At 36.8% G+C, this 27,177-nt stretch overlaps 2 protein-coding genes across 4 annotated transcripts in view; both read left to right on the top strand.

The window, feature by feature from the left end:
• Window positions 1-26,231, top strand: part of LOC139141248 (titin homolog) — a 172,942-nt gene extending 146,711 nt beyond the window's left edge. For all 3 annotated transcript variants that reach the window (XM_070710876.1, XM_070710883.1, XM_070710888.1), the window contains one exon: window positions 24,992-26,231. In XM_070710876.1, the coding sequence (XP_070566977.1) occupies window positions 24,992-25,097 (106 nt within the window). In that variant the 3' untranslated portion in view covers window positions 25,098-26,231. The remainder of the gene's footprint in view (window positions 1-24,991) is intronic.
• LOC139147784 (uncharacterized) lies at window positions 11,399-24,997 on the top strand. Its single transcript, XM_070719024.1, has 8 exons — window positions 11,399-13,082; window positions 13,501-13,974; window positions 15,383-15,459; window positions 16,543-16,693; window positions 17,347-17,922; window positions 18,662-18,868; window positions 19,161-20,768; window positions 23,670-24,997. The coding sequence occupies exons 1-8, from the start codon at window positions 11,399-11,401 to the stop codon at window positions 24,482-24,484; spliced, it is 5,592 nt and encodes a 1,863-aa protein (XP_070575125.1). The 3' UTR covers window positions 24,485-24,997.
• Window positions 26,232-27,177: the final 946 nt, after the last annotated feature.

The following is a 27,177-nucleotide window of genomic DNA, read 5'->3' as shown; positions in this document are numbered from 1 at the left end:
GATATGAAATTAGAAAATTCATTGTTAACTATTCTAAACACACTTTTACACTATCGAGTGATATATGGTCTGTGGTAATGGTATTTGCATGTAAAACACAAAATTGATATAAAAGTGATATTAAAATTAATTTACGGAAATATTTTCATATTTCTGTCGAAATAAATATTTCCTCTTTTAATAATGATATTTTAAAAAATTAACTAAAGTATCAATGCAACAAAAAGATCCACACGAACGACACTATTGTAGTTGTTAAAATGTAGCTCTGTAGCTAAAACAATGTGTCAGAGTAAGCTGCAGTCAAAGTAATGGCATGATTCATGATCCAAATCATTCATGTCATTTCCAGTAAATCTAGTAATTGTAGGGATTCATCATCCTCTTCCTCACCAGCATTGTCATGAGTAAAAGGGTTGCTACAGTTATCTCTGCCTTGGCAGGAACAAATGTCTGTGCAGGGAAGATTAATTCGACAGCAGACACAATTGGTGACATGTAATAAGAGAAAGCAGCTCCGCAAATCGTTCATATCTTAGTTGTTTGAATTTTGTGTATGGTATTGTGTATATTGTAAGTGTATATTATGTTATATTTGGCGGTTTTATGTATAGTGTTGATTTGCCATGGCGAGACGTAACCCTAATCTACGTGTTCTGCCCTATGGGGTAGCAAGACTAATGTGACACTGCGATCGTTTGATGCTACCTTTCGAGAATAGAGTTGTCTTCATCAGTCCTTCATTTTTTTTGTGAAACATGTGCACTGATTGAATGACTGTATTCTCTATTGCCTTGTTGTTGCATGATTGTTCTAATGTATTGTAATGTTTCGCGTTTAACAAGGCCCTTGAATGTTGCCGTTTGGTTTCATGAACCGCAATGTATCTGTTGGTTTTGTTTGTGTTTTGCAGTCGAGAATGTTCTCTTTGTTCCACCGATGACCTTTATAGATAATGAGGTCTAACGATATGATTTCTTGAGAAGAGCTTTCGAAAATTTGGAAGTATGATGCATTTGTTCATGTTTGATATGAATTCATTAAGCTCGTGTTGAGTTCCAATGAGAATCATACATCGTTTCTGAATCTCAGTCAGAGCAATATTTGTTCAGTGTGTTGCTGAATTATTCTCATTTTGTCTTGTGAAATGTAATGTCGGGAATTTCTGGTAAAACTGGAGATCTCGTACCGCACCCAAATACATGACGGTAAAATTCACTGTTGACTTGAAAGTGTTGTTTTTCAAGATCATTTTCAGCATAGCTATCATGTATTTTGTTGTTGGTTGTTTGATTATGCAATCATTTGATGATCTTTCCTGATTTAATGATCTGTCGACTGATTCCATTGCTTCATTGTGCGTTGTATTAGTGTACATTGAAACAATGTCTAGTGTTACCAATGTCGCATTGCCCGGAACTTTTATTGTCTCAATTTTCCGTGTAAAATCAGTCGTATCTTTGATGTGTGTTGTTTATTTCTTCACGATTTATTTGAGAAAATAGTCAATGAATTTTGATCTGTGAAAGGTTGGACTGCATCATCCACTTATAATTGGGCGGCCCACGAACTTTCCTCGTGGGCGTCATTTTGTTCACTTGTATTTTTAGCATAAGGTACTAACTTGTAAGTGGTGCTAGTATTTTACTGTTAACTGGAATAATCGCCATGGCTAATTAACACTTTATATAAAGCAACCAAACATAATATACACTGACAATATACACAATATCATACACAAAATGCAAACAACGAAGATATGAACGGTGTGTTGAGTTGCTTTTCCTTCATTATATAACAATAAATATGATAAATGAAATTTGGTGCCTTCCGTCTACATATTCCACATAACTGAACTGAAAATACAGATGTAACACAGATGTAGTAACCAATGATGTCTCCATCAAACAAGATTTCTAGAGAAATTGAAACAAAAATGACATCAATAATACAACAAGTCATCGAAAGATGACACAGTCCCCGCTGTTTACATTGTAATATCGAAACTAGTCTTTCGTCGACTTTGCCGAGAAAATGTCTATCGAATGGCTTTGTGATCAATCAAGCTTTATCAATACCAACACTATCATAAACGGGCCATTGTTTACTTTGACAAATCTCAATAACATTCAACATCTAAGAATTCCTAGGGTTTCTGCGAGCCCTCGAGGCAAATATCTCCCTTGCTCTGCCGTACGGGAAATCGGCAACACACGGCCCTTCCATTGAGAGCAACATCAAATTATCTACATTGCCGTCGGAAAATCTACTACGGGCTCCTGTTTTAGCAGCTGAAGCCCTTTTCGCATGCAACCAAGGATACAGGAATTACTACTGCAATACATGTCAATTGTCGAACTGCAGGAAACCTTTCCGCATATTCTTGAATTAGCAAACGACATGACTCCGAGTTCTCAGCGTAAACTTCGCTTGTCTGAAGTCGTTTCTAAACGCGTTGCCGTGAGTGCTCACGGTTTACGTAGTCCTGATCCAAGATGATCGATGAAGTTTCAAGTGCCTCGATACCGTAGTCACGGAGTTCATTGTCAATCTCTGGGTATTTACTTGCATTTATGACTTTGTCAAGACACAATAGGATATTAGTACATGTAGTACAGATGGCAGGAAATCGCTCCTCCGTTCGCTGTATCAAATGTTCGGCGCGATGAAGCGTCGACGCGAGTTTGCACAGGCAAAGCGGATGACGCAGCTCTCATTAGCATATGTCAGGTCGTGTGGTTGGCTTCGATTTCTTCTTTCGCTGATCACTGCGTCTCACGTGACTAGCTAGACGCAGCAGCTGTGAGGCATGTGATCACCAGTGATTCAAATCGTCTGACCATACCATTATTTTACGGCAGCCCGCATAAACAACCGTAGTGCTTGTCAACGATGACGTTTAAAACTGACGAGATGACATTTTTTGCAAATTACTAAAGCTTTCTGTGGCTCTCGTTCATCACGACAGACAACGCTTGACGCCTAAAACTCCTAAAACTGACCAACCGAAACCGTCACCAGTCCTGCGAAATACCTTTTGGAATCGACTACAACCTTTGCTAGCGTCTCCCCCATAAATAATCGTACAGTCCGGTGATTTACGTCATCAGTGTATTTACATGATCCAAACATTGGCTTCAGATTCGGATTCAGAGAAAAAAAGTCTGAATAAAAGACATCAAGAGTAATTTTGGTGACTAAATTGAATTATTTTGAGAAAATAAGGACTGTGCATCAAGAGACCATATGGTACTACATTTATGCCCAGTTACAAAACGATCGCTTCACAGATGCCACAGAAATCGTTGATGACAGGTGCACGGACGGAAGGACGCCGGGACGGACATGACCTAACCCATAAAGTCCCCGCTTGCGGGGACTTAAAGGGACATTATTTGTATCTTTTGACTTTTTTTTCATTTTTTCGATGACTGAAATCCCTGGTCAAATCAATAGGAGACCTAAATTGTGACTATGGACGGCTTCAAGGATATGTTAAACCACCTTCTTGCTGTTTACGGCAAAGTTCAATGTTGGTAAGGGCGTCCGCGCGATTTGAACCAACCGCCATTGTTGAACTCAAGCACATGACCAATATTACTACGCATACGTCAACCATCAGCTGGAACGTGAACGGCCTGTGACCTGCACACCAACTTCAGCACAATGGATATCGAGAGGCACACGCCATAAACAAATGCACGTCTCACAATCTACTGTCAAATAGTGAAACTAAGCAGGGCATTTGCTTGTAAGTTTGATTTTAGTATCGATGACATGGACTGTGAAACAAATAAAACCATAGACGCAATTGGGTCAATGGTAAAACTAAAACGATGTCAGATTGCTGTGGTGATAGTGAAACAGGTACAGAGTAATGCATTTTCTGTGCATTTGATCGTTGGCAAATCTTCGTCAACTTTCACGATTTTTAGGGCATTTTCTTGCCATTACGTTGGTTCGTTTTACAAACATGACATGATCACTTGTTGAACTTGGAAACATAGCACTCGGACTTAACAGACTCAGTGCACGGTGTAGCATCGGTGACATCGTGACACCGCGCCGGGCGAGTGCTGTCATTGATGTACTGCTCGCGAGTGGAGTCACCTCTCGACACACAAGACCTGTTTGAATGTTGTTATTCTCTGTGCATTGTGTAATTATTTGTATCAGTTGAATCGCATTTCGAACCAAAATTGAGTACATCGCAATGACAGTTGCCGAGACCCTATACGTCGCTTACGGCCTCCGTGTCTCCGACCGACTCCAAAAAGTGGGCTTTGCGTAAGTATTGAAGCGCAGCTGAGCACATCGTGTACCTAAGGGATGGACCATTAGACCTTGGGAGGGGGATGGTCACAATGAAATTGTGAAAATTTTTTTTTTACTATTGTAAATTTCTGAAATTTTTTTTCCAATTGAGATTAGCTGTGCAAATATTTTTTTTCAGAGTAAATTTTCAGATTTATAATTTTTTTTTCGTTCGTCGCTGTCTGAAGATAAAGAGGGCAAACATGTGGTGCCAAGCACCACAAGCGGCCACACAAGCGGTCACTGGGAAGAGGTCAGGAGAGGGGTGTCCCCCTGCTGCTGTTGGGGCTTTTGAAAAATAGAGATTAAAATGGTGTTATTTGGTGGCACTTTGGGAGTATTTTTGCGGGGGGTGGTCAGGAGGGGGTGTCCCCCTCCCGCCGTTGGAGCTTTTGAAAAATAAAGATAAAAATGGTGTTATTTGGTGGCACTTGGGGAGTATTTTTGCGGGGGGTGGTCAGGAGGGGGTGTCCCCCTGCTGCAGTTGAAGCTTTTGAAAAATAGAGATAAAAATGGTGTTATTTGGTGGCACTTTGGGAGCATATTTTTCGGATTACACATCTTCCTCTGAAACATGATCTTCTTGCTCCTCAGTAGTTTCCTATAGTTTTGAAAATTGACTATTTTGGTTTCCTGGCTTCCCTTTCTACTGCGTGGTGAAATGCCTACATTCCCCCCACCAAACATCATGCATATCTCATGATTTACAATTGATTTTGACAAGCTGAGAAGCTAAAATAAGCTAAATAATATAGTGAAATTTGCATATTTGTGTTTTTAGAGCAATTGTTGCCCTTTTTTGATCAAAACATCTATTTCTCTGTAGCAGCATGTCCAAATTGATTTGATGTGTATAGATGTGTTGAAATTTCAATATTTGTCTTTTTGGGCAATTTATGCCATTCATGGTCAAAAAATCTGTATTCTCTCAAAGGGCTTGTCCAATTTCTTTGAAATTTGCTACACAAAAACGATTAACCATGCAGATTTATTCAGTATTTGCTATCGAGAAACTTTCAAAGTTCAACCCTTTTATGTGTTTTTGTGTTGGGATTTGTTGGATAGATGGCATTCTACGCAGTGTATTGTTGAATGTTAAAACATATGTTGCTTTTGTTATTTGAGGCTGTTTTTTGAGAAAAAAGAATTGAAAATGCCTTTTTAAAAGCAAAATAATACATAATGACTTGATATGTTGTTTTATCATTATTGACTTGTTTCTACTTTACCCATTCTTGCATTCATCATTGTAATAAAATGCTGTGAAAAAAATGAAACTGATGTGGCCTGCATCTGTTTACCTTGATCTTAAAAGGCAAATACAACTTTCTGTCTTGACAACCATACCATAGTTTCAATGTTTTACCTAGTGTACCTGCTTGGTTTGTACGCAGGAAACAAGTAGAAAACAGGCTCTATAATTTCATAATTTTCAAGTGATCAGAATACAAAAGTCCTGAAAAGATAAGATAATCACAACTTCCAGTATAAGGGATACAGTCACTCTAAATGTATAAATTAAAATTAAAAATGTGCCGGGAGGGTGTATTAAAAATACAGACAGCTGCTTACTGTCGGTAAAATCTAAAAAAAATTCAAAATTTTAAAGTTTTGCAGATTTTTTTTTACGCCTTTGTCTTCTTATTTATTTTTTTTTTATTTTGCAAACTAGTTTGAAGATTTTTTTTCCCTAACTTTCTGCTCTGAAATTTTTTTTTTCTGTTTTTGACCACCCCCCTCCCAAGATCTAATGGTCCGTCCCTAAGCCCTGCGTACAGGTCCGTGTGTTCCCGGCGTTATACGGCCTCCATGCCGTATAACGCCGGGGACACACAGACCTGTACGCAGGGCTAATTGTGTACCCAGCCGAGGTGGGTGTGCTCAAAAACGAAACTCAATGCAAGCTTGGGATTAAAAATGGGTTGTTTTTGTGGAGAAAGTGCACGCCGAAACCGAGGTGCTGCCAGCGATTTTGACCAGCCCTGCCACGCAGACGGTGACATGATGTACGTGTCAGTCGTCAAAGCACATTGCTTCAATTTCGCGATCACCTCGACAATAACATGACTGTCTACTGAAGTTTATCCCTTCATTTTACTCTGTTTTCACATTTCTGTGCCCACAGGCTTTGGGCAAGTCTACATATGCATATGGAGGAACAAACGGGACGAAAAAAATCCGCCACGATAGACCTTGTCGTCGACTTCTTGCAGCTTGTAGGCATTTGAAATGCCCATTATAAAATGTGCTCTCTAGCAGCAAAGAATAGTGTATCTAAGAGCAGGATTGGCCGTCAAGATCTCCATGAAAAAACTGACCGTCAAAATGTAACTGAGCGAACGGCATCAGAAATAGGGAATCCCGAAACTGCAATACTGCGCTTTCGACTTTCACTTCGCGTGGTTTATTTTTTTTACACGCGGATGCTTACAGCGGCCCAGATAGCAGTTAGCAGTGTGGTCTGATCGCAGGTACTAGGTCACCTTGCCAACTCTGAGGTTAAAAGTAGCCCACCATTAACCCCTGACCCAAGGTTTTTCTATACAGTGTACGCAAACGGGATGGAAGTTGTCTATGGTCGACCGGTTTTTAGACATCTTTCAGTAAGTCGAACAACATTATCAACTGCTCGTTTGCAACAATATAAGGTCAAAAGATACAAATAATGTCCCTTTAAAAAGGCCATTCAACACACAGCTATTTGTAACAAGATTGGAACTAATTTGGGATTATATATAATTGAATGGTGAAGTAATGTCGGTTTAATTTGCAAATTTAAGCTCATCTGCTTTTCTTTTTACTTGTTTTTAAGAGTAACTTGTTATATTTCAACACTCAACTATAGAGCACAAAACACGCTTTAGAAAATTTGCAAAATATGAAGACAGAATTATCCCGAATTAGTTCCAATTGGTTTTATGTATTCTTGTTGTTCAGCTATATGGGAATTAGACAGGAAAATGTTCCAGTTTGCGTATCCTTAATAAACAAAAAATCGATTACAAAACAAATTCAGATATTTATCCCCATAACTTTAGCATTATTCGTTATTTGTACACAATATTTGAATATTAAAAACTAGTCAAGATGTTTACGATTTGATTGAAAAATATTCAGTAAGAATATTTTAAATACACGTTTGGAGTTCATGATTCTATTCTACATGCAAATACTTATCATTTGATATATCATTTGATAGTTGAAAAGTAAGTTTAGAGTACTTTACAATGGATTTTTGTAATTTTATATCGTATTCATGCAAATTAGGTACCCGTGTGCATTATGCAAATTAAATCATTACAGCCCTATTTGTCAGCTGCATATCGTCATTTTCATGAGGCAGAGATAATAGGCTTTCAAATAACGTTTGATGTGGTTGTGTGATGCGGTTCTATGTGTTAAAATTATTAAAATATCGTTATTAAAAAGGGGAAAGTATATTGTTCTACATTAGTTCGAAAAAAAATTAGTAAAATCATTTTAATATCTCTTTGGAGATCCATTCTGTATTCTCCGTGCAAATACCTTTCATTTGATATATCACTCGATAGTTTAAAGTATGTTTATAGTAGTTAATAAATTTATAATTTTATATCGCATTTATGAAAATTAAGGGCCACGTCCATACTTGACAGCTCCACATTGTCAATTTTCTTGAAGTAGAGATAGTAAGCTTTCAAATAACGTATGATGATGCTGTAAGATTTGGCTTTTTGTATTAATTTTTTTTTAAATATTTTTATTGAAAAGGGGAAAATATTTTTTCAATATAAATATTACAATATTACAGTAGAATGAATTTAAATGTCTTTTTGGATGTCTTTTCAGTATTCTATATGCAAATAACTTTACTTTCATTTGATATATCACTCGACAGTTTAAAAGTATTTTTCGACTAGTGAATAATAAATATCTAATATTAATCGCATTTATGCAAATCTGGTACCCGTGGGACTTATGCAAATTAGGGGCTACGGCCGTACTTGACAGCTAAATGTTGTCTATTTTCTTCAAGTAGAGATCGTAAGCATTCAAATGATGTATAACGTGGCTGTATGATGTGGCTGTATGTGTTCAAATTTTTAAAATATTGTTATTCAAAAGGGTAAAATATTTTTTTCAGTATTAATATGAAAATATTTCAGTAAAACAATTTTAAATATCTTTTCGGATATCAATTTTGTATTCTACATGCAAATACCTTTCATTTGATATATCACTCGATAGTTTAAAAGTATGTTTAGAGTAGTTAACAATGAATTTCCTAATTTTATATCACATTTATGCAAATTGGGTACCCATGTGAATTATGCAAATTAGGGGGTTATGGCCCTACTTGGCAGCTCCACATCGTCAATTTTCTTAAAGTAGAGATAATAAGCTTTCAAATGATGTATGATGTGGCTGTATGTAAGGTGGGTACATTAAGTGTGAAAAATAGGTGAGCCTGCCGCTCGCCTATATAGGTCACATTGAAGCCATAAAGCTTACAGTGGTAAAAAGACTTACATTGTAAGAATACAGATGTTTTCATGCATCACATTGATATAAAGTATTTATATTTTAATTACAATCAACTTGGTTACAAAAATTAAAACAAGGTCATAGTTAAACGATTAATAATTTCGATACTCTAGACAACACCTACAGGAACATTAATGCCATATAGTTGTCTGACTGAGCTATGCTGAAACAACCCATGAAAACACACACTGGCAACTATAAAAACTGAACTTTGTCCTCATTTGTCCTCACCATGTCATTCCGCTGCCACTAATGAATTCTTTATCTGATTCCTAATCACGTGATGTAGGGCGTTGTGCTGATACATCTACAACAATCTAGGGCACTACCAGTCTAACTTCCTTGTGGCTTTTACTAATTTTAGACCAATTTGTCAGGTGTGAATTTGAGGACCTGTTTGTGAGAGCACAGGTAATTATCCAGAGACTTAGGTATGTTACACTTGTTTCTTGTTATTTCCAAGTTTGTGGTTTGATTTAACTATCATGGTTTCTGGCTCAATGCCAACAGGAATTCTGAATTCCTCTGGCCATTCAAACACTGACGGGCAAACAAAGTCAGACTTTACTGCAACATGGATGTTACTAAAAATCATGGTTTTGATGACTCTATCAAAGAACTTGATCAAAACTAAAAAAGGAAAGCAAATTATGATTTGATAAATTTTTCAGCAATTTCGTCTCAGAGTAATGGCGAAGCTTCAGTACAAGGTCAGTCAGACGCTTCGACCTTAAATGACCTTTCTGTAACAACAAGAACAAGAGAGAAATGGATGTGGAAGTGGGGAGTTAGTATGTAATGTGACAGACAAATTAGTAATGATCCTTTTCCTCCTATGGTTGTATCCATCACAGCTGAAATCATTAGAATGTGATCTTGAACTAACTGTGAACAAATCATCTTTAATAATTATTTATTTTACAAAATACATGAGAGATAGGTGTGATTCATAGTAATTGTTGCAAGCAGCAACAAACCCAACTTGACTGATAAAAATATCTCAAAAAGGTAAACCTGAGTGAAAATTCAGATGATGCAAAATCAATAGCATGGCATTTCGTTATTGACCCTAAGGGCCAGAGACAAAATATTCTTCATGGAATTTTTTTTGGCAATGGAAGTGGCAAGCTAGCTGTAAGTTTGAAACTGTGGCTCTACACATTCCTTGAACAACATGTGATCTAGCACACAAAAGGCACATGCAGTTTCCATTTTGAAATTTTTGAATTTCTGTTTGTACCACACATTTTATACCGGTATATTGAAATGCTACCATGCAGTTTTTATATGCCTACCATAATAATGTCAGATTTTAATACTGGTTGAGTTGCTGACCACTTGAAGTGAGCACAAAGTCCGAAGTGCAGGTTTCAGTCACGCCCTGTTCACTTGTTATCTGCTGTCTATACAAGAACATATAATATGGCAACCAATCCTTTTTGAGAAATGTTTCTGGAAAAAAAGCAATGGAAATTAGTGGAAGGGATCTGATCTTCAGTAATTCACAAAACATTCTTGATGCTGATCATTTAAATTCAGTAATGTCAGTAATTTCAGTTATTAATTAAAATAACAACTGAAAAAATAAACTCCAAGTCATGAAATCAGAATGGCTTTTGTCTAGAAATAGTGGCATACAGTATTTGATCATCATGTGCACCTATTTGAAAGAAGAAATCTACACTAACATTTTTATGAAGAATTGGTTATGTCAGATGGCAATTTTTAGAAATTTCTTGTAGAAAAACATGAAAAATTATCCTCCAAACTGTGTGTAAAATAACCTACAGGGTAAATCCAAGGCATTCTGCAGCTAAGTCACATTTCAAGCCTATCATCAAACAAGTAGTTTCCAACAATAGGTTGTTAATCATAATGGATGAGATAATTCTTAAACAAATGCTAGAAATAAGGACTGTCTGGAGATGACATGAGGTTTGCATAGGTCTCATTACTGATAACATTTAGCAGTCTGGTAATTCACATTATCTACTGTATTCATAAATGAATAGAGTAGATTGGCACTTAGTCACTGTGGCCCACAGGTTTGACAAGTTTCAGCGACTTTTTGTAAAGTATTGGCCTTTTCTGTAAACATTTATGTTGTAAAATGTCAACCCTAGCAAAGTTAGGTGTGTAAAAATGACCAAGCTATGAAATAACTGTAAGACCTGTCCTGTAAGTAATGTTTATAGTTTAGTTTATTTGCAATAGTTTATTTGTAAGTACGGTGATGTGTCTGTACGTATAACATTCCATCAAGTGTAATGCTGAAGTGTGAGATGTTACATTTATTACTATACATTGAGGTACGGACAATATCTTTCTTTAAAATGAAATCAAAACATTGCTCCTAAACTGTCAAACGATGATGCTGATGATATCAATATCTTTCCAAAAGATCTTTTTTTCCCTTGAACTTTGAAGCTTATTGGCCCACCTCTAATAGAGCGCCTGTGAGATACTTAATACAAGTCTGTTTTAAAGCATTTTGTCATTTTCAACTTATTTTCAAGATAAGAAGCTCACAATGCAATCTAGAATCTCATCAAGAAACGAAATGGAAGAATCTGCAGCACTCTTTGTAACATCATGGAAGAACAATTCATTTTGCCAAGCAAACTGGCAGATGATCACAAATATCTGTGAAGATACACTAATGATGAAGCCTTGTCAGTTGTCATCAATTCACTGCACTGTCCTTGATGTTGAACTGAGTGATGAACAGAGGGATGATGCAGAAAGACATGGAGTTACTTTGATTTCAGCGACAAGGCCAAAGTGGTCTAAGCCATCTGAAGATCTACCAACAATCACTTGGGTTCTGAATCATGCCAACTACTATCCAGGACTTGCAAAGCTAGAAGATATCACAGATGTGGTGGGGCTGTATGCAAAGACACACAATGCTGCATCTGAAATACATGAATGTCTCTTCCAACAAGCAAAACTTCATCTGGTGCATTCTCAACCTGCAGCATTATTTGTTGGAGATTCCTGGAACAAAGATAAGCTGGGTCTGACAGGATTTCACAGAACTCTTGTACAAGATTTCTGTGAAAGAAAGGCCATGGCAGGAGAAACTCTGAAAGCTTATTCTACAGTACTTCATGTCACAATCAGTGATGACCAGAAGACAGATGCTGAGAACTGTGGTGTAACCTTGATACCAGCACAGAGGAAAGAGAAAGCTGATCACAGAGATGATCCTCCAAAGTTGGAATGGTTGCTGAATCATGAAATCTACTATCCAGACCTGCAGAAATTAGAAAATGTCCAATATGTAGTTGGTTATGCTCCAAAAACAGGACTTGCAGCAGCCAATATCAGAGCCAAACTCTTTCCTGGTGCGAAACTAGTTCTCATTAATCATACTCGGCCAGAAAGTAACTGCTTACGAGCTGAAGAGTATGGTCTTTTGGAATACGAACAGAAAATGCTGCAGATGGCAAGTGAAGCTGATATCCTGTTTTCCATTGGACCCTGGATTTATGGGTACTTCCAGAATGCATATGCAGCAGATGTTAATGGTAAAGACTTGTCCGTCATTCCACATGAAGAGATTCTTCCAAGACCAAATGAATGTTTCTTGCAGAAAAACCCAAAAGATAGGGAGATCACACAGCATCACATTCTTTCTTGTGGTCAGATGGATACACAGGAGGCAATAGAAAGATGCAAGAATGTTGCAATCTCAATTGGTACAGCAGCTAATCAACGAAAAGCACTTTACAAGACCTCCCCTGAGTGGAAGATACAAGGAGTTTCTCAACAAGCTGGAAAGAGTGAGCAGAAGTCTCTAGCTGACGCATCAAAAAGTAACTACATATATCCCACGCTTCAGCCAGGGCACTCAGCAAACTCCCTGCTAACTTCTCTGCAGCAGTCTCATCTCTGCCTACCTGCACTATGCTATTTAGATTACAGCTTTTATGGTCTGGAAGCCATGGCTTTTGGTTTGCCTACTGCTGTTGATGAGGATTCTCATCTGGCTCACTTTGTTATGAAATATTTGGACATGCACGTTGATTACTGTGTTGTCAGAATTGGTGAGGGAAAATTGTTAGAGAAAATATCGCAACATTTAGAAGAGACACCTGTCGCTTTAAAGAAAGCCAAGGCTATGAAAACTGCTTTGATAAACTGTGAAGCCATCACTCACAGTTTTGCCAAGTTTGCATCTTTGTTAAAAGAACCAGTACAAGAAGAAAATCAAGATGGTTGCAAAAAAGAAGAGGCAAAAGGTAGATATGTTTGTGTTCAACAGCAAATATCAAAAAGTTGGGAATTCTAACTAGTGCAAATGTTACAATTATCAAAACAGTCATTGACAATAGGGTATATGTAATCGATAAACAGCCGGCTTGCAAAGACAAGATTGTCAAACTCAACAGAAAATCATTTCATCCTTTTTCTCTGTGGTGTAGAATGTCCTTTATGATTGCTGTGGAGCTGGTATCCACAAATTAATTAAATTTCACTTGATATTTCTTTACGGATCCACTTTTTATGGATAAAGGAAAACAAGCTAATACACTTCGAAAGTGAAAATGCAAATAAAAGGAAAGAAAACAATAATAAACAAAGTACAACATATCATCACCAGTGACTATATATTATAAATATATAAATATTTACAATGTCTTTATTGTCTTCCCTCAGATTTGTCGGTTAAAGTAGTATTGGATGAAGAGATACTCCAAAAACGTCTCAGAGAATTAGAGGAACAAACTCAGGCTGTTTCATCACAACTTAGACAGCTGCAGGAAAGAAAAAAGAATGAGGTGAAGACAGCATGGGGAGAATGTGAACAAGGACTGAAACGCAGAGTGCAAGCTGTGCTGGCAGATGAAGACAGTTGCAATGAAGTAAAGAAAGTCTGCAAGGAGAATCTTGGTCTGGATCCAACAACTTTGGCAACAGAGTCTTTGGGAATCTTGCTGAAGATTGTAACTCTTTATTATCTGTATAGACTTAAGCAGACTTGTAGATCAAGAAGTCTGGCTAAAGCACTGGAACTACTGCTGATAACAGATGAAATGAGAGAGATTGCTGCCAAAGTTGGAATAAAACTGCAGTTGAAAGCTATGTATGACACAGGGAAGTTTGAAGAAATTGAACTTTTCTTCATAGACCGTAAGTTCATTCTGAATGTTGCTCATATAAATCATTGCACACACTGTATGGCAAGCAATATGTGCCAGTTTCTTAATTCAAATTTTATGTTATTGCCAGTATAGCCATCTCTTTAAGATAGTATGTACCTTAAAAGTGAAAGACTTAAATTGTTGCTCAAACTTACCTCAATGAAGCTTTCCGCCATTCTTTGCCAAATTGAGAGTAAAAATAAGGGGTCACTGCAAAGTTTAGTAATGGCGTCACAAATTACACAACATTTATTGATATTTCTAAATTAAAAGCTTTAACTCAATAGGCAAGATAAAGTTTTTGATTTTTGAAAAAGACAGACTGAAAATTTTCTACGCCAAGAGTTTCTAAATGAGCCCCCACAAGTGGTGCATTCTACTTTGGATAATAAAAGACTTAATAGCTTGTGAACATGACATACCGGTAGGATATTTACTTCAAAAAAAGCAAGTCTAAAACCTTGTTGAACAGTATTTTTTGCTGTTCTTCAGTTTTTTCATGGTAATGAAATGCCTTGTACCATACTGTAGAGCTGACAGTAATATATCAATACGCAGTTATAAATTTGGTCATATTAAAATAATTTATGACATACAGGGTACAATGTACTTGAAAAATAGAACTGCTTGCTTTCCATAAGTGATTTTAACATTGCCATTGAATTGAACACCGACATGTTAGTTGTTCCTGAATTTGGACTGCCATTATCTGTGGTAAACAAAAAAGCAAATACTGTTACATTACACCCCATGCAGATAAATGCATAACATGAAGTTGCTATTAAACCACATATGAGAAATAAAATGTGAACAGAACATACTCCCATGTTTCAGTACATGCAGTGAGCAAAGTTGTCTGTAAATTGACTGCCATTGTCTTGGACAATATGCCTATCTTTTAATGAAAATCTAAATAATTTTTCTTACATATGCTAGCTAGGTACCAATCATTTGACATGAAACTGCAACATATCTTCCAATCAAAATGTACTTTATTATTAGAAATCAAGTTTCATAAAACTGTTTGTGGTCAGCATAACTTCACTGAAAGTGATAGCATGAAATCAAAAATTAGCCATCAGGTCACTAGAGACTGTTGAATGTCATTTGTTACTGTTAGGTCTTAGTGTAGTCAATGTACAGAGTTTTACTAACCTTTTTATAGACTTTAAATGTCAACATATACATAACACTTCCTGGTATGACTTTGAGAACTGTCATGTGATTAAAGGTGATAAACAGGTAAGGTCAAATCACATCTGATCAGCTCATTTGGAAAATGTCTTTGACAAAAAACAAATCTTTCGCTCTCTTCCTAATTGTATATGCCCAACAAAGTTCAGCGTCAGACATGACTTTATGATGGGCTAAAACAATTCATTTCTTTCTCCTTTCAGGAGATGGTGGTGGATTACATCCAGTTACATTTCATGATGAAATAGAAAGCGACGGTCATCGTAACATTGATTCAAAGGTAAGAGAAAACATATCACGGGTACTAGTCACCTTCAGACCAAACACTAACACAAGGATAGGCACATTACTTCAGTTGGTAAAGTATGCCAGTGTCACTTGTTGGTTGAGAAAATTTATTGGCAGTGCTAAAATGGGACCTAAACAAGTATAGATGGTGCCGTATATGGTGAAGCTGCAATGATAAGCTCTGAGTCTGTGATAACACTTACAGGGAAAATTGAGAGTTAGAAAAAATTACATGATGATTAAAAGTCTATGTGTGGTATAAATTTGAAATTGCATTTAAAGAAATGCACTGTTTGAACATGACGCACTTCACCATTTAAAAACTGTCTCTTTTATGGTCTGCCTGAATGCAGCCTGTCATGGCTGTGTACAGGTACTCATGTGATTTACATTTACACCCACTTATTCACAATAATTGGTACAGGGTGTAAGTGTTCATTCAATGGCAACTGCTATGTGTTGAAATCTGCTTTTTCATTTTTTGGTGCTCAATTTATGTGAACAACCATTTTAAATGCCAGAAGCACACTTGATATATGTACAGCAGCTGTAAATCCTCCACAAGTGACTACACCATGACTCAAAATTTGGGTAAATTAAACTGAGATATCAAAATAACACTTCTTTGGCACATCTTGCCATATCTTACTCAAATATTGTCCTGCATTAACGGTTAATGCTGGAGGATAATGATGAGATTTTTATTCAAGCCATTCCACATCAGAATGAACGGCAATAAACTAGTGCATTTGATGCATACGTTCAGCAGAATATCCTGCAAAACTTTGTTCAGGAATTGTGCAGTGCATCATATCTTGACCCAATATGTGCTACTGACTATCAGTCTGAATGTGTGAATGCAAATATAAGTACTTAAATTTTAAGACACATATCAATGTAAAGCAGTATACCATGGTCATACATTTCAATATGGTATCTGATGGACATATGGCAACAATGTTTACAGTGATTCATAGGAAATGTGAAAGCCATAATGGCAAACTGATGTTACATCACAGTGTGGCAAACATTTTCACAAAAATATCTTTTCTGATACATGTGATTTGTGTGTTAGGATGAAGAACCTCCCTTGTCACAGCAAGCAAATGGTCAAGTTGTTGTCACAGCAAGTGATCAAGTTGTTGTCACAGCAAGTGATCAAGTTGTTGACATGGCAAGTGATCAAGTTGTTGTTGAACAAAATTCACAGACCAACCTGGAACAAAGTGAGTATTCAATACAGCCGCCAATAAAGCTTGATTCAGCTTAAAACTCATGAAAATTAGCTTTTACCAAATTAAACAGCTAAAGTGACAAGTAGTATTTTAGGGTGCAAGGATGAAGCCTGGGGTTAGATCTTCAGTAAAATGTAACATTATTCACAACAAAGTATAGCATGAAATACCCTCCCCCCCCACTCTCCCTATATCATGAATATTTTATCAATGGTAGGTAGGTCTTTAAGATGCATTTGCAAATATTATTGCATCATAACATCACTCTTAACCCTTAGAGTTCTGTAATTTTTCCCACCAAAATTATAGTGTGCAACATATTACCAATTTTGTGAATTTTTCTGTAATTGTTTTGACAATTTTGGACCAAATGAACATCACAATTTATTGGCTTCAGATTTTTATCAAAATTTTAGCAAACATTAGAAAAAATTGCCTGGTGTATAATTTTGATATAGGAACAAAAATTGACTTTGGCTCTCAAGGGGTTAAAGACACTGGTCCAGGACAGTCATGCTGTCTTTTTTGTGCAGGATGTGTTGTCATGAACTTGAGACAAAGCATATCAAGGTTTTCTAAAATTTTCAGCAAATAAACTAAAAACTTAAATTACAACAGCAATTATCATACAATATTTTTTACAGAATTGGAGGAAGAACTCATCATTCAACGTCATGAACCAACTCAGCCAATCACAGAAGGCCAAGGGACACAGGCTAGCAGTTTACTGCCAATCCAACCAAGTAAACAACAACTCACAGATTCTGACATCAGATTAGCATCAGCTGAGTCTAAAGTTCAGTCTTTACAAAGTCAACTAGGCATATCAGAATCTAAAATTGAGTCTTTACAAAGTCAACTTGACAAAGCTTGCACAGAAAAGAAACTTCTGGAAACCCAATTGGCTGAAGCACTAAATGAAAAATCACAACTGGAAAAGCAGTGCCAGGAATACCTGCAGCGCTGTTATAGTTCTGAAAAAGCTGTTTCTACACAACTAAGTGATATTCATGTCCTTAAAGCTAAATTGGAAAGGTTAGATCCCAAAAATATTGAAAATTTACATACTAAACTCCAAGAAAAAGACAAAGTTATAACTGAACTGAAGACAAAACTATCTCAGTTATCTGATGCACAATCTGATACTGAACTGCAGAAGAAAATTGCAGCAAGTCTTCAACTTGGTGAACAAACTATCACTTCTGAAACGGTGAAAAAGGGTGAGTGTTTATTTGTTTGTTTGTTTGTTTGTCTGTTTTGTCTTTTCATAAGAACTGCAATCGTAAACACACCTTGAATGACCACTCAGTAAGATTTGACTGTTTTCTAAAACTACATCATCATGCCATTAACATACCTACCGGTATGTGTAATATAAAAACTTTTCTTGAGCCAAAGAAAAAACTTCGAAGTCAAGGTTGTGTCAAATTAGCTTGACTTGGCCAATGAAATAACATCTGTGTACGTTAAGGTTACAGGTGCATATTAATACATACTGGATTTGGTTCAAGTTGAGAGAAAAGATGGGGAGAACAATTTTGTTTTCCTTTTCAATAAGTTTGGTTGTGTTATTCAAGCAAGGCATTGTCTGAAGATTTTAAGCTTTCTCTGTAGGATTAATGTTAGACTAAAATGACCTGAACTGGCCATCAACTGGAAGCAGTTCTGTCATATACCACACTATTAATTTCCCCAGCTCAATAGCAGTGATGGAGAGACTGTGTTGCAAACTGTTTAACAGGGGTGTAATATTTTTGCAAACTTTGCTTCTGAATGGCACAAGGCAAAAAGTTGGACATGGCATTTTCATATGATATTCAAAACTGATGTGATTTGGACTTGTAAAGTATTTATTGCGAACACTCATCTATGTCCAATGAGTATTACTTCAAGTAAAAGTTTGTAATAATCTAAGTTAAAGTAGTCAAATGTTGGTAAAATTCTGTTGTTCATATTCAGAAACGACTATGGCTTCAGTTGATGATATGAACAGCAAACCTAAATTCACTGAGATTGAGAAAGAGGACCAAATACAACCTGAGAATATTGGAAAGAAGGAATTTGAGATGAAGATAGCCACATCATCACAACCTGAGATGACTGTCATGGAGAGACATGAAATGGACACTGTGGCCATGGTTACCACAGCAACAGGGCATCAGAAAGGTAATATATGTTTGCTGTCAATTTAAATGAAGTTTGGTCTATTATAAAGGATGCCATCATTAATAAAGAAAACTGCAAAGATACATAATAAACAACATTGTGGAAGTTGTCTAAGCTTTGGCTACGAATCAGCAAAGCTGAAGAAGAACACTTTGGATTTTGGGGCTGATGTAGTGATTGAGTTGTGTGATTCTGGTAATCAGAATGCAAATACAATGTTAGTCCTGTTTTGTATAAATCAAAGTATGAAAGGTTACCTACCATTGACAAGGGTTTTTTTATTCAATCACAGAGAAATCAGATTCTGGTGGGATTGTTAGCAGAATGGTTGATCTTTTTTCTGGTGGTTTGGATAAAACTGATGGTAATAAGGTGATATCTGGAAGTAAAAGAAAAAAGAGGGATTCCATCAGTGTTGATGTGGAAGAGATGCCTAGTGGTGGAGTGTCCTTTTATGTGTCTAGTTCTACAAAGGCACCTGAAAATAAACAAAAACTCAGTAGTGCTGTTACCGGTACTTCTGAAAGTGAAGAGTTGTCGAGTGGTCCAGTGTCCTCTGAGATGTCTGGTGATAGAGTGAAACCTGGTGGTAAACAAGAACAAAGTGGTAAAGAGACAGCTGATAGTGGAGAGTTATCTAGTGGTCCAATGTTCTCTGAGAAGATGTCTAGTGGTCCAGTGACACCTAAAAGTACCAAAGGACAGAGTGGTTCAGTTACTGCTGGTAGTGAAGCTTTTTCTAGTGATCCAGTCAACTCTAAGAAGACGTCTAGTGGTCTATTGACACCTGGAACTCGAACGTCTTGTGGTCCAGAGTCATCTGAGAAGAAGTCTAGTGGTCCAGTAACACCTGGAAGTAAAAATGAACAGCTAGATTCAGTTAATGCTGGTGGTAAAGCTTTGCCTAGTGTTCTGGTGTCCTCTGAGAAATCTAGTGGTCTGTTGACACCTGGAAGTAAGAAGGAGCAATATGCTTCAGTTACTGCTGGTATTGGAGTGCTTTCTAGTGTTCCAGTGTCATCTAAGAAGAAATCTAGTGGTCCAGTGACACCTGGAAGTAAAAAGAAACAGCATGGTTCAGTTACAACTGCCGGTAGTGGAGAGATGTCTATTGGTCCAGTGTCCTCTAAGGAGATGTCTAGTGGTCCAGTGTCATCTGAGAAGTCTAGTGGTCCAGTTATACCTGGAAGTAAAAAGGAACAGCATGGTTCAGTTACTGCTGGTAGTGGAGAGTTGTTCAGTGGTCCAGTGTCCTCTAAGGAGATGTCTAGTGGTCCAGTGTCCTCTAAGGAGATGTCTAGTGGTCCATTGTCATCTAAGAAGAAGTCTAGTAGTCCAGTGACACCTGAAAGTAAAAAGGAACAGCATGGTTCAGTTACAACTGCTGGTAGCGGAGAGTTGTCTACTGATTCAGAGTCCTCCAAGAAGATGCCTAGTGGTCCAGTGTCATCTGAGAAGAAGTCTAAAGGTCCAGTGACACCTGGAAGTAAAAAGGAACATCATGGTTCAGTTACAACTGCCGGTAGTGGAGAGATGTCTAGTGGTCCAGTGTCCTCTAAGAAGTCTAGTAGTCCAGTGACACCTGAAAGTAAAAAGGAACAGCATGATTCAGTTACAACTGGTAGCGGAGAGTTGTCTGCAGGCTCACAGTCCTCCAAGAAGATGTCTAGTGGTCAGGTGACACCTAGAAGAACAAAGGGACAGAGTGGCTCAGGTACTACTAGAGTTGAAGAGTTACATGGTGGTCCAGGGTCTTCTGAGATGTCTGGTGGTACAGTATTACATGGAGGTACAAAGAAAACGATGGGTTCAGATGGTGATGGTAGTGAAAAGACAAGTGATGATTCCAAGTCCAAAAAGGAGATACGTGGTGGTACAGCAACTGCTAGACATAAACATGGTAAATATATTTATTGTGCTAAATGTACGATTACAAAGATTTTCACTATTGTGACTAAAAGGTTTGAACAATTATCAAGTTATTCTCAAAAATAAATCTTCAGCAAACAAATTAGCGGCTCATAATCCCTTGAAGTATACGGTATATATTCTGAAAGCTTAGAAAGAGCTGTATCCCTTGCCTGTTACGACTGTACAAACATTGAAGTGAGTGTTTCCTGGGATTTCATTTATGTTCCATAGATTTTTAGTTACAAACTATTAAAGTTTTTTACACCAGAGGTCAATCAACAGCAGGTAAATTGACGGGTCATTGGAATTTGGAAATTAAAACTATTAAATAACATAGTAATGCATTTCATAAGATTGATACAAGAGTTTTGATCAACTAGATTCAACTGGAAGTCTAGTAGTCCAGTGAGGAGAAGGCACTGTGGACCAGTGGTTAGGGTGATGGACTCACTATCAAAGGATGGTGAGTCCGAGACCTGGTTCAAGACCCAGAAGGTTCAGAGTAACAGACTCACTGTCGGAGGATGATGAGTTCGACACTCTAGCAGGGGTTGTGCAAGGCACTTTACTGCTCAGTGCTCCATTGGGGGTTAGTGGGTTATTACCTCATCCTGTAACTGGACTAACGCCTGTTGGATGATCGACTGATAAAAAATACTTTAGAAATTGTACCTAGGGAAGATAAAACAAGCCACCTTTTGGCCACCAAAACAAAATGATAAAAGGTGTGGGCTGGTTTTTCAACAAAGGGGTCACTAATGAATATGTAAAATAACAGCAGCAAATTTTGTGGATGGGAAAGAGTCCAACTGATAATCATTTCAATACACAGTGCCAGCTGTGGCTGCTTGCGCTGTGTATCATTGGTGCATGGTGTACTTTTCATAGCTAGACTGTCCTGACAAACATTCATTTAACCTGAAACTGGCAAAAATTACCTTGAAAATAAAAGTATCATTATATCAATTTTATTACAATTTATAACATCTCACTCACGTCATTTCTAGGAACACGCCATCCCTATTTTGCAGTAGACATTCTTGTTTTATAGATATTGCCATGTGCAGGTAATGAGAGGTAGCTAGGTCCAACCATTGAACACTGCATAGTTTATATGGAGATGATAGCATTATGTGTTGCTATGTATTATAGTGTTATGGTGGCAAATCTAAGCAACTGTGAATTTGAATGAAGTTAAGTAGGTGTGAGTATCTACTTCAGCAATCTCATTGCTACCCAGCTCAGTGACGGGGTGCTCCCCCTAAAACTCTTCCCGTTAACCAATGAAGAATATCAGAGCAAATAAGAATTTTACAACCAATATCTTCAAAAGTGCTGCTATGGCAACACTACCTTTTCCCGATTAAATCATTCTGAGCTTGTCACCAAATGTTTACCACTGTGACATTGATATGAATAAGTAATTAATAGAACACAAAAACTTTGTGGTGTTACAAACTTATGGGAATTAACTTTTTATAAGGACATGCCATTTTTAAGTTGCCACGGTAAAAGGCATTAAAATAAACCTAACATCAATCATAAATACATTACACATTTTGCTGCAAGATTTACTTTTTCATTCAATTTAATGGGTATCATTAACTCTTCTCAGTTTCAAGATACAGCAGCTACTATGGGTATTATTTTTTATATCTATCCCCTCTTCAGATAGCTATGACCTTTGACCTTTCAGGGTATTGGCCAAAGAATATTCTTTTGCAAAAGGTATTGTCATGGCAACATGAAATTCCCTGAATCAAACATGACAATATCTTATAGGCAAAAGAGTGCAACAATATGAGTTTATTTTGGAAAACCATGGTAATTACCAGTAATATTAATTTTAAATTTATAATTATGAGATAGAGATTTGACTTGAAAAGTTAGTAGTATAATAGTAAAAACATCATTTGTTTCACCAAAATGGTATTTTACCATCATCTTTCATTGGTAGAGTCTGCAATTTGGATTGTGGAACAATGGTCTTACTTTATCCTAAATGAATTTGAAAGAATTTTTGATGTAGACAGACAAATACCGTAGAGCAGATATATACATGTGAAAATTTTTGAACAAATTCTGCAAATGTGTTGCTATGGCAACATGGCATTTACTAAAATAACCATATATGAGTATGTTTAGGATACAATAATACTTGTATTGCAAGCGTTATCTATAAGAAACATTTATGTGCTGAGTTAAAACATTTGGAAAGCTCTTTTTATGACAAAAACTTGTATTCATTGTGTTGCCATGGTAATAGGGCATTAAAACTAAAACACAATAATAATAAATACATCAATGAGCTTGGCTATATATTAAACATGACAGTTCAATTTAATTTCTGACAATATTTGTTCATATTTTTCAAGGAATTTGAATTACAGTCAGATTGTCACCACACATCTGTTGCTGATTCTGTTTATCTTGCTTTGACCTTTGACCTTTCAGGACAAAAAACAAGATCAGGGTACGATTTTTATCAAAAGTGTTGCTATGGCAGTATGATTGTCATGAAATCAAGTACACCAGACAAAGTCCCCTTCATAACAATAATATGTTAATAATCAAATATGGTCAATAAACTACACATTAAAAGCTGTGTTGTTGCAGCGTAACCATGGTTTTCAATGAAATTTGGAAATGCCTATCTTTCACAAAACAGGTAATTATTATGTTGTCATGGTAAAGTAATATAAAAATGTATGAATTGATGAAAATAATTCAACAAAAATGTTTGGGTGAATGATTGACTTTGTTTTAATTTAATGTGAATCAAAATCTGCTTTCAGCTTCAGGATATATCTATTAGTTCTAGTGCAGGCTTTTGTTATTCCTTCTCTCTATTTCAATTCTAATTATCCTGTTTTGACCTTTGACCTTTCAGGACATTGGTCAAGAAGAACTCTTAAGGGTCATCAAGGACACAAGTTCGAAGTTGTGAGAGGTCTGGTATTCCACAATGATAAACTTTTGGTGTGTGACAGAGACAACAATATTGTACACATACTGAACAAAGATTACACATGTGAAAAGGAGTTGGGCAGTTTTAGTGGTCAGTTTGCCAAGCCATTTAAGCCACAGTCCATAGCTGTCTCTCAGGACAACCTCTACTTAATCCTTGATAACAATAATTTGCAAATAGTTGTTTGTGATCAAAATAATAAAGTCATCAAAATAATTACCCTACCTACAAACTCAAATCCCTGGTGCATAGCTCTTGTGAAGGGGTTTGTTATAGTCACAGAGGACAACGGTCATCGTGTCCTGAAGTACAGCCAGACTGGACAGTACATTGCAGAGTGTCTTGGTGGTCATCAAGATGATAGGCAGACACCATTCAACAACCCCTACTTTGTCGCTGTCAACAGTAAGGATGTCATCATGGTGTCTGACTGTTGGAATCACTGCATCAAGTGTTTTGATGCTCAGTTCAATTTCCTGTACCAATACGGTCACTACGGTCAAGGCGATAGTCAGCTATACGACCCACGCAGCATTGCCGTTGATGGCGCTGATCATGTTTATGTTTGTGATTACGGAAATGATAGGATTTCGATTTGGAGTGAAGATGGAACTTGGATAGGTCATCTTTTCCAACATGAATTGATCTACCCCTGGTACATGGCAGTGACCGCAGACGGTGATAGAATTGCTGTTAGAGGATTAGGCTACGATGAAATTGTAGTATTTTCTAAGTAGACAGAAACACCAAGATGATGTTTAATGTCTAAATTTCATCAAAATATTGAAATTTGTTCAAAAGTTTTGACACGCTAATTTTAATCGTCACTCAAGCGTGACGAAACGATCGTAGACGTACTGCACTGTTTACATCACCCTCCAAACTAATAATCGGTTATTTCTCGCATTTAGAACCAATATTCTGGGGACAAAATATTCAAAGTTGTTGTCACTACTTCTCTAGAGTTTGAACATGATGAAATTTAATAATTTCAGACACATTTTCAGTGAAAAAATCGAGGAACTTTGACAAGAAGTGTATGACAATCGACGGTGATTTGTCAACATCACAACACATGAGTCATGTCAACAAATCAATATGGGAGTTATTTTCTGCATTTCCAAACAGAATTTTGACCTGAAATATTTAACATAGCTGTCACTTCATGTCTTCAATACAAATATACCAAAAGTGAGTTGTTTTGGAGAATTTGTACTGAAATATTTGTGTCATTTTGTCAAGAGGTGTGTTCTGCAATGCAAGCTTACTGATTACAGAACCGATCCCATCACATCTCAACTCGTAGAGAATGGCGAATCTAACAATTGTGTGTACAAAATAATGTTTTAAAAAAATACCTGCATATCCTCTGTTATCTCTGTCATGTATGTTTTCAAGTTTTCCTGTCGATGAACCAAAATTATGCCAAAATAAGTCATTCTATCTAACGTCCCTACGGACGCGATGTTGACCCGATGCCATCACGATGAACTGTGACACAAAGCTTGTATAGAGGGCGCTATCACACAGCTGCATACAGCTGATAACAAGTGAAAACAAGGTGACAAGTGATCGGTGAAATGTTCAACTTATAATGAGCAGTAAAGGACGATTTAAAGTCAGCTTTCAATGGTTGTTTAATTTATATGTTGACATTTGTTTTCGTCACAAGAACATTTTTACAGTATCATTTTATCCGTTCAATGTACAATAACATCTGGAAATTATACTAGAGGGACCGTGTACGTTAAACTTTAACTCACAGTCCTGTCAACTTTACTCATGTTTTCTGTGGTATGACACCGAGAGTGTCTGTCTGTACTTTATATTTTCCCGACTGCTTTTTATGATTTAAAGGAGAATTGTAAAATTTGGTAAATGCATATGACAGTTCTAAATCCATGCACTTGTTCATGGGTAGGGTAGTGTGTGTTACCGGCGTTTATACGGCGGTGGTGGGAGGCCGTATAACGCCGGTAAGGGGAGAACCATTCGATTTCTGGGGAGGGATATGGCGGAGGAAGTGGGTATGGGAGCAAATTTTTTTCCAGTCAGAGTGACAGCAAGTTTTTTTTTTCTACAGGAAGACCTGCATCAATTTTTTCAAATGGAGTAGCAGTGCAATTTTTTGTTAATTTATCATCAAGTTTGTAATGCATTGTTCATAACTATACCACGTCACTGGTTCACAACTGTACCTATAAATAACTTGTTCTGTGCAAGTAGAAAGAACTAGCTTTTGTATTAAAGATGTCTACCAACCATACTTCTGCTACCTAAACTTTTATGTACAAGAGGTAACTGATAAAATATCCCTGAGGAGCTAAATGATCTGGGGAGTGCTGTACTCCTGACCCCTGTGAATTGCTTTCCTTTAAGCCATCATAGTAGTACCAGGAACCAGGAGTTTTCACAGCTGTAGTTTAATACTCATTTTTTTATTTATGTTATTTTACTGAGATTCATCAGTGTCTTGATGAGAAAGCCAGTGTTTCACATATCACAGGATGGTTCTAAATATTCATTTTAAATTGCAACAAGTGAAAAAAAAAAATGGAAATTCTAGTATATTTGCAACTTTACATTTATAGAACACTCTTCTGGCAAAATCAACTTCGCTCAGTACTATACCTGCTTTTCTTTAAAACAGTCCATTCCTTTTTAGTTCTCAAGGAAGATGTTATCTTTTGTGGGCAGAGAAACAAGGTTCACACATTGTATTTCATTATATTTGTTGTTCCTTAAATTTTCATTGTCAACTTGTACATCTTTTTAACATATTTATATTGAGAGAAAAATATATTGGTTTTAACACTAGTTTATTGACTCCTGTCTTGTGTTTTAAATTTTCACAATTTACAGAAGTCAAATAGTCCTCTTTAGATATTGCCTATGCCATTGAGATATTGCAACAGAAATCCTGAAATACTTCTTGGTTCAGAAAAGGGAAGGAAAACATCGAGTGCACTGAGGTGTAAAGTAGACCTATGTAGTGCATGCTTATATCATAAGTGCTGGAAAAAAACATAAGAATACTAGCTTGTGGTAAAAACATATGCGCCGCCTATGGCGGTGCGCCGGCAAAGAATACATGAGAATAAAGTTTCCAAATTTTGCTCATTTAAGGTGCATTGTGACAATTTTTTTTTCACTTCTGTCTGTTATGACAATTTTTTTTTCTCAAGCCATCACAGGATCAATTTTTTCCTTCTATTTCACCTGGTGACAATTTTTCTTTTTCTCAAAATCCTCCATATCCCCCAGAAATCAAATGGTTCTCCCCTAACACACAGCCCTTCCACGCAGAGCTGATGGGTAGGGTAGCTAGTTCACAGAACACGTATTTCATATTTCGTGTTAAATTTAATTTTTGCATTAAAATGTGAAAATTTCTTTTGAGAAACGGCCGAGGTCAGTATAGAAGGTGTAT

This window comes from Ptychodera flava, chromosome 1 (assembly GCF_041260155.1).
Source record: "Ptychodera flava strain L36383 chromosome 1, AS_Pfla_20210202, whole genome shotgun sequence".
NCBI lineage: Eukaryota > Metazoa > Hemichordata > Enteropneusta > Ptychoderidae > Ptychodera > Ptychodera flava.
This window is presented reverse-complemented; position numbering and strand designations above follow the sequence as displayed.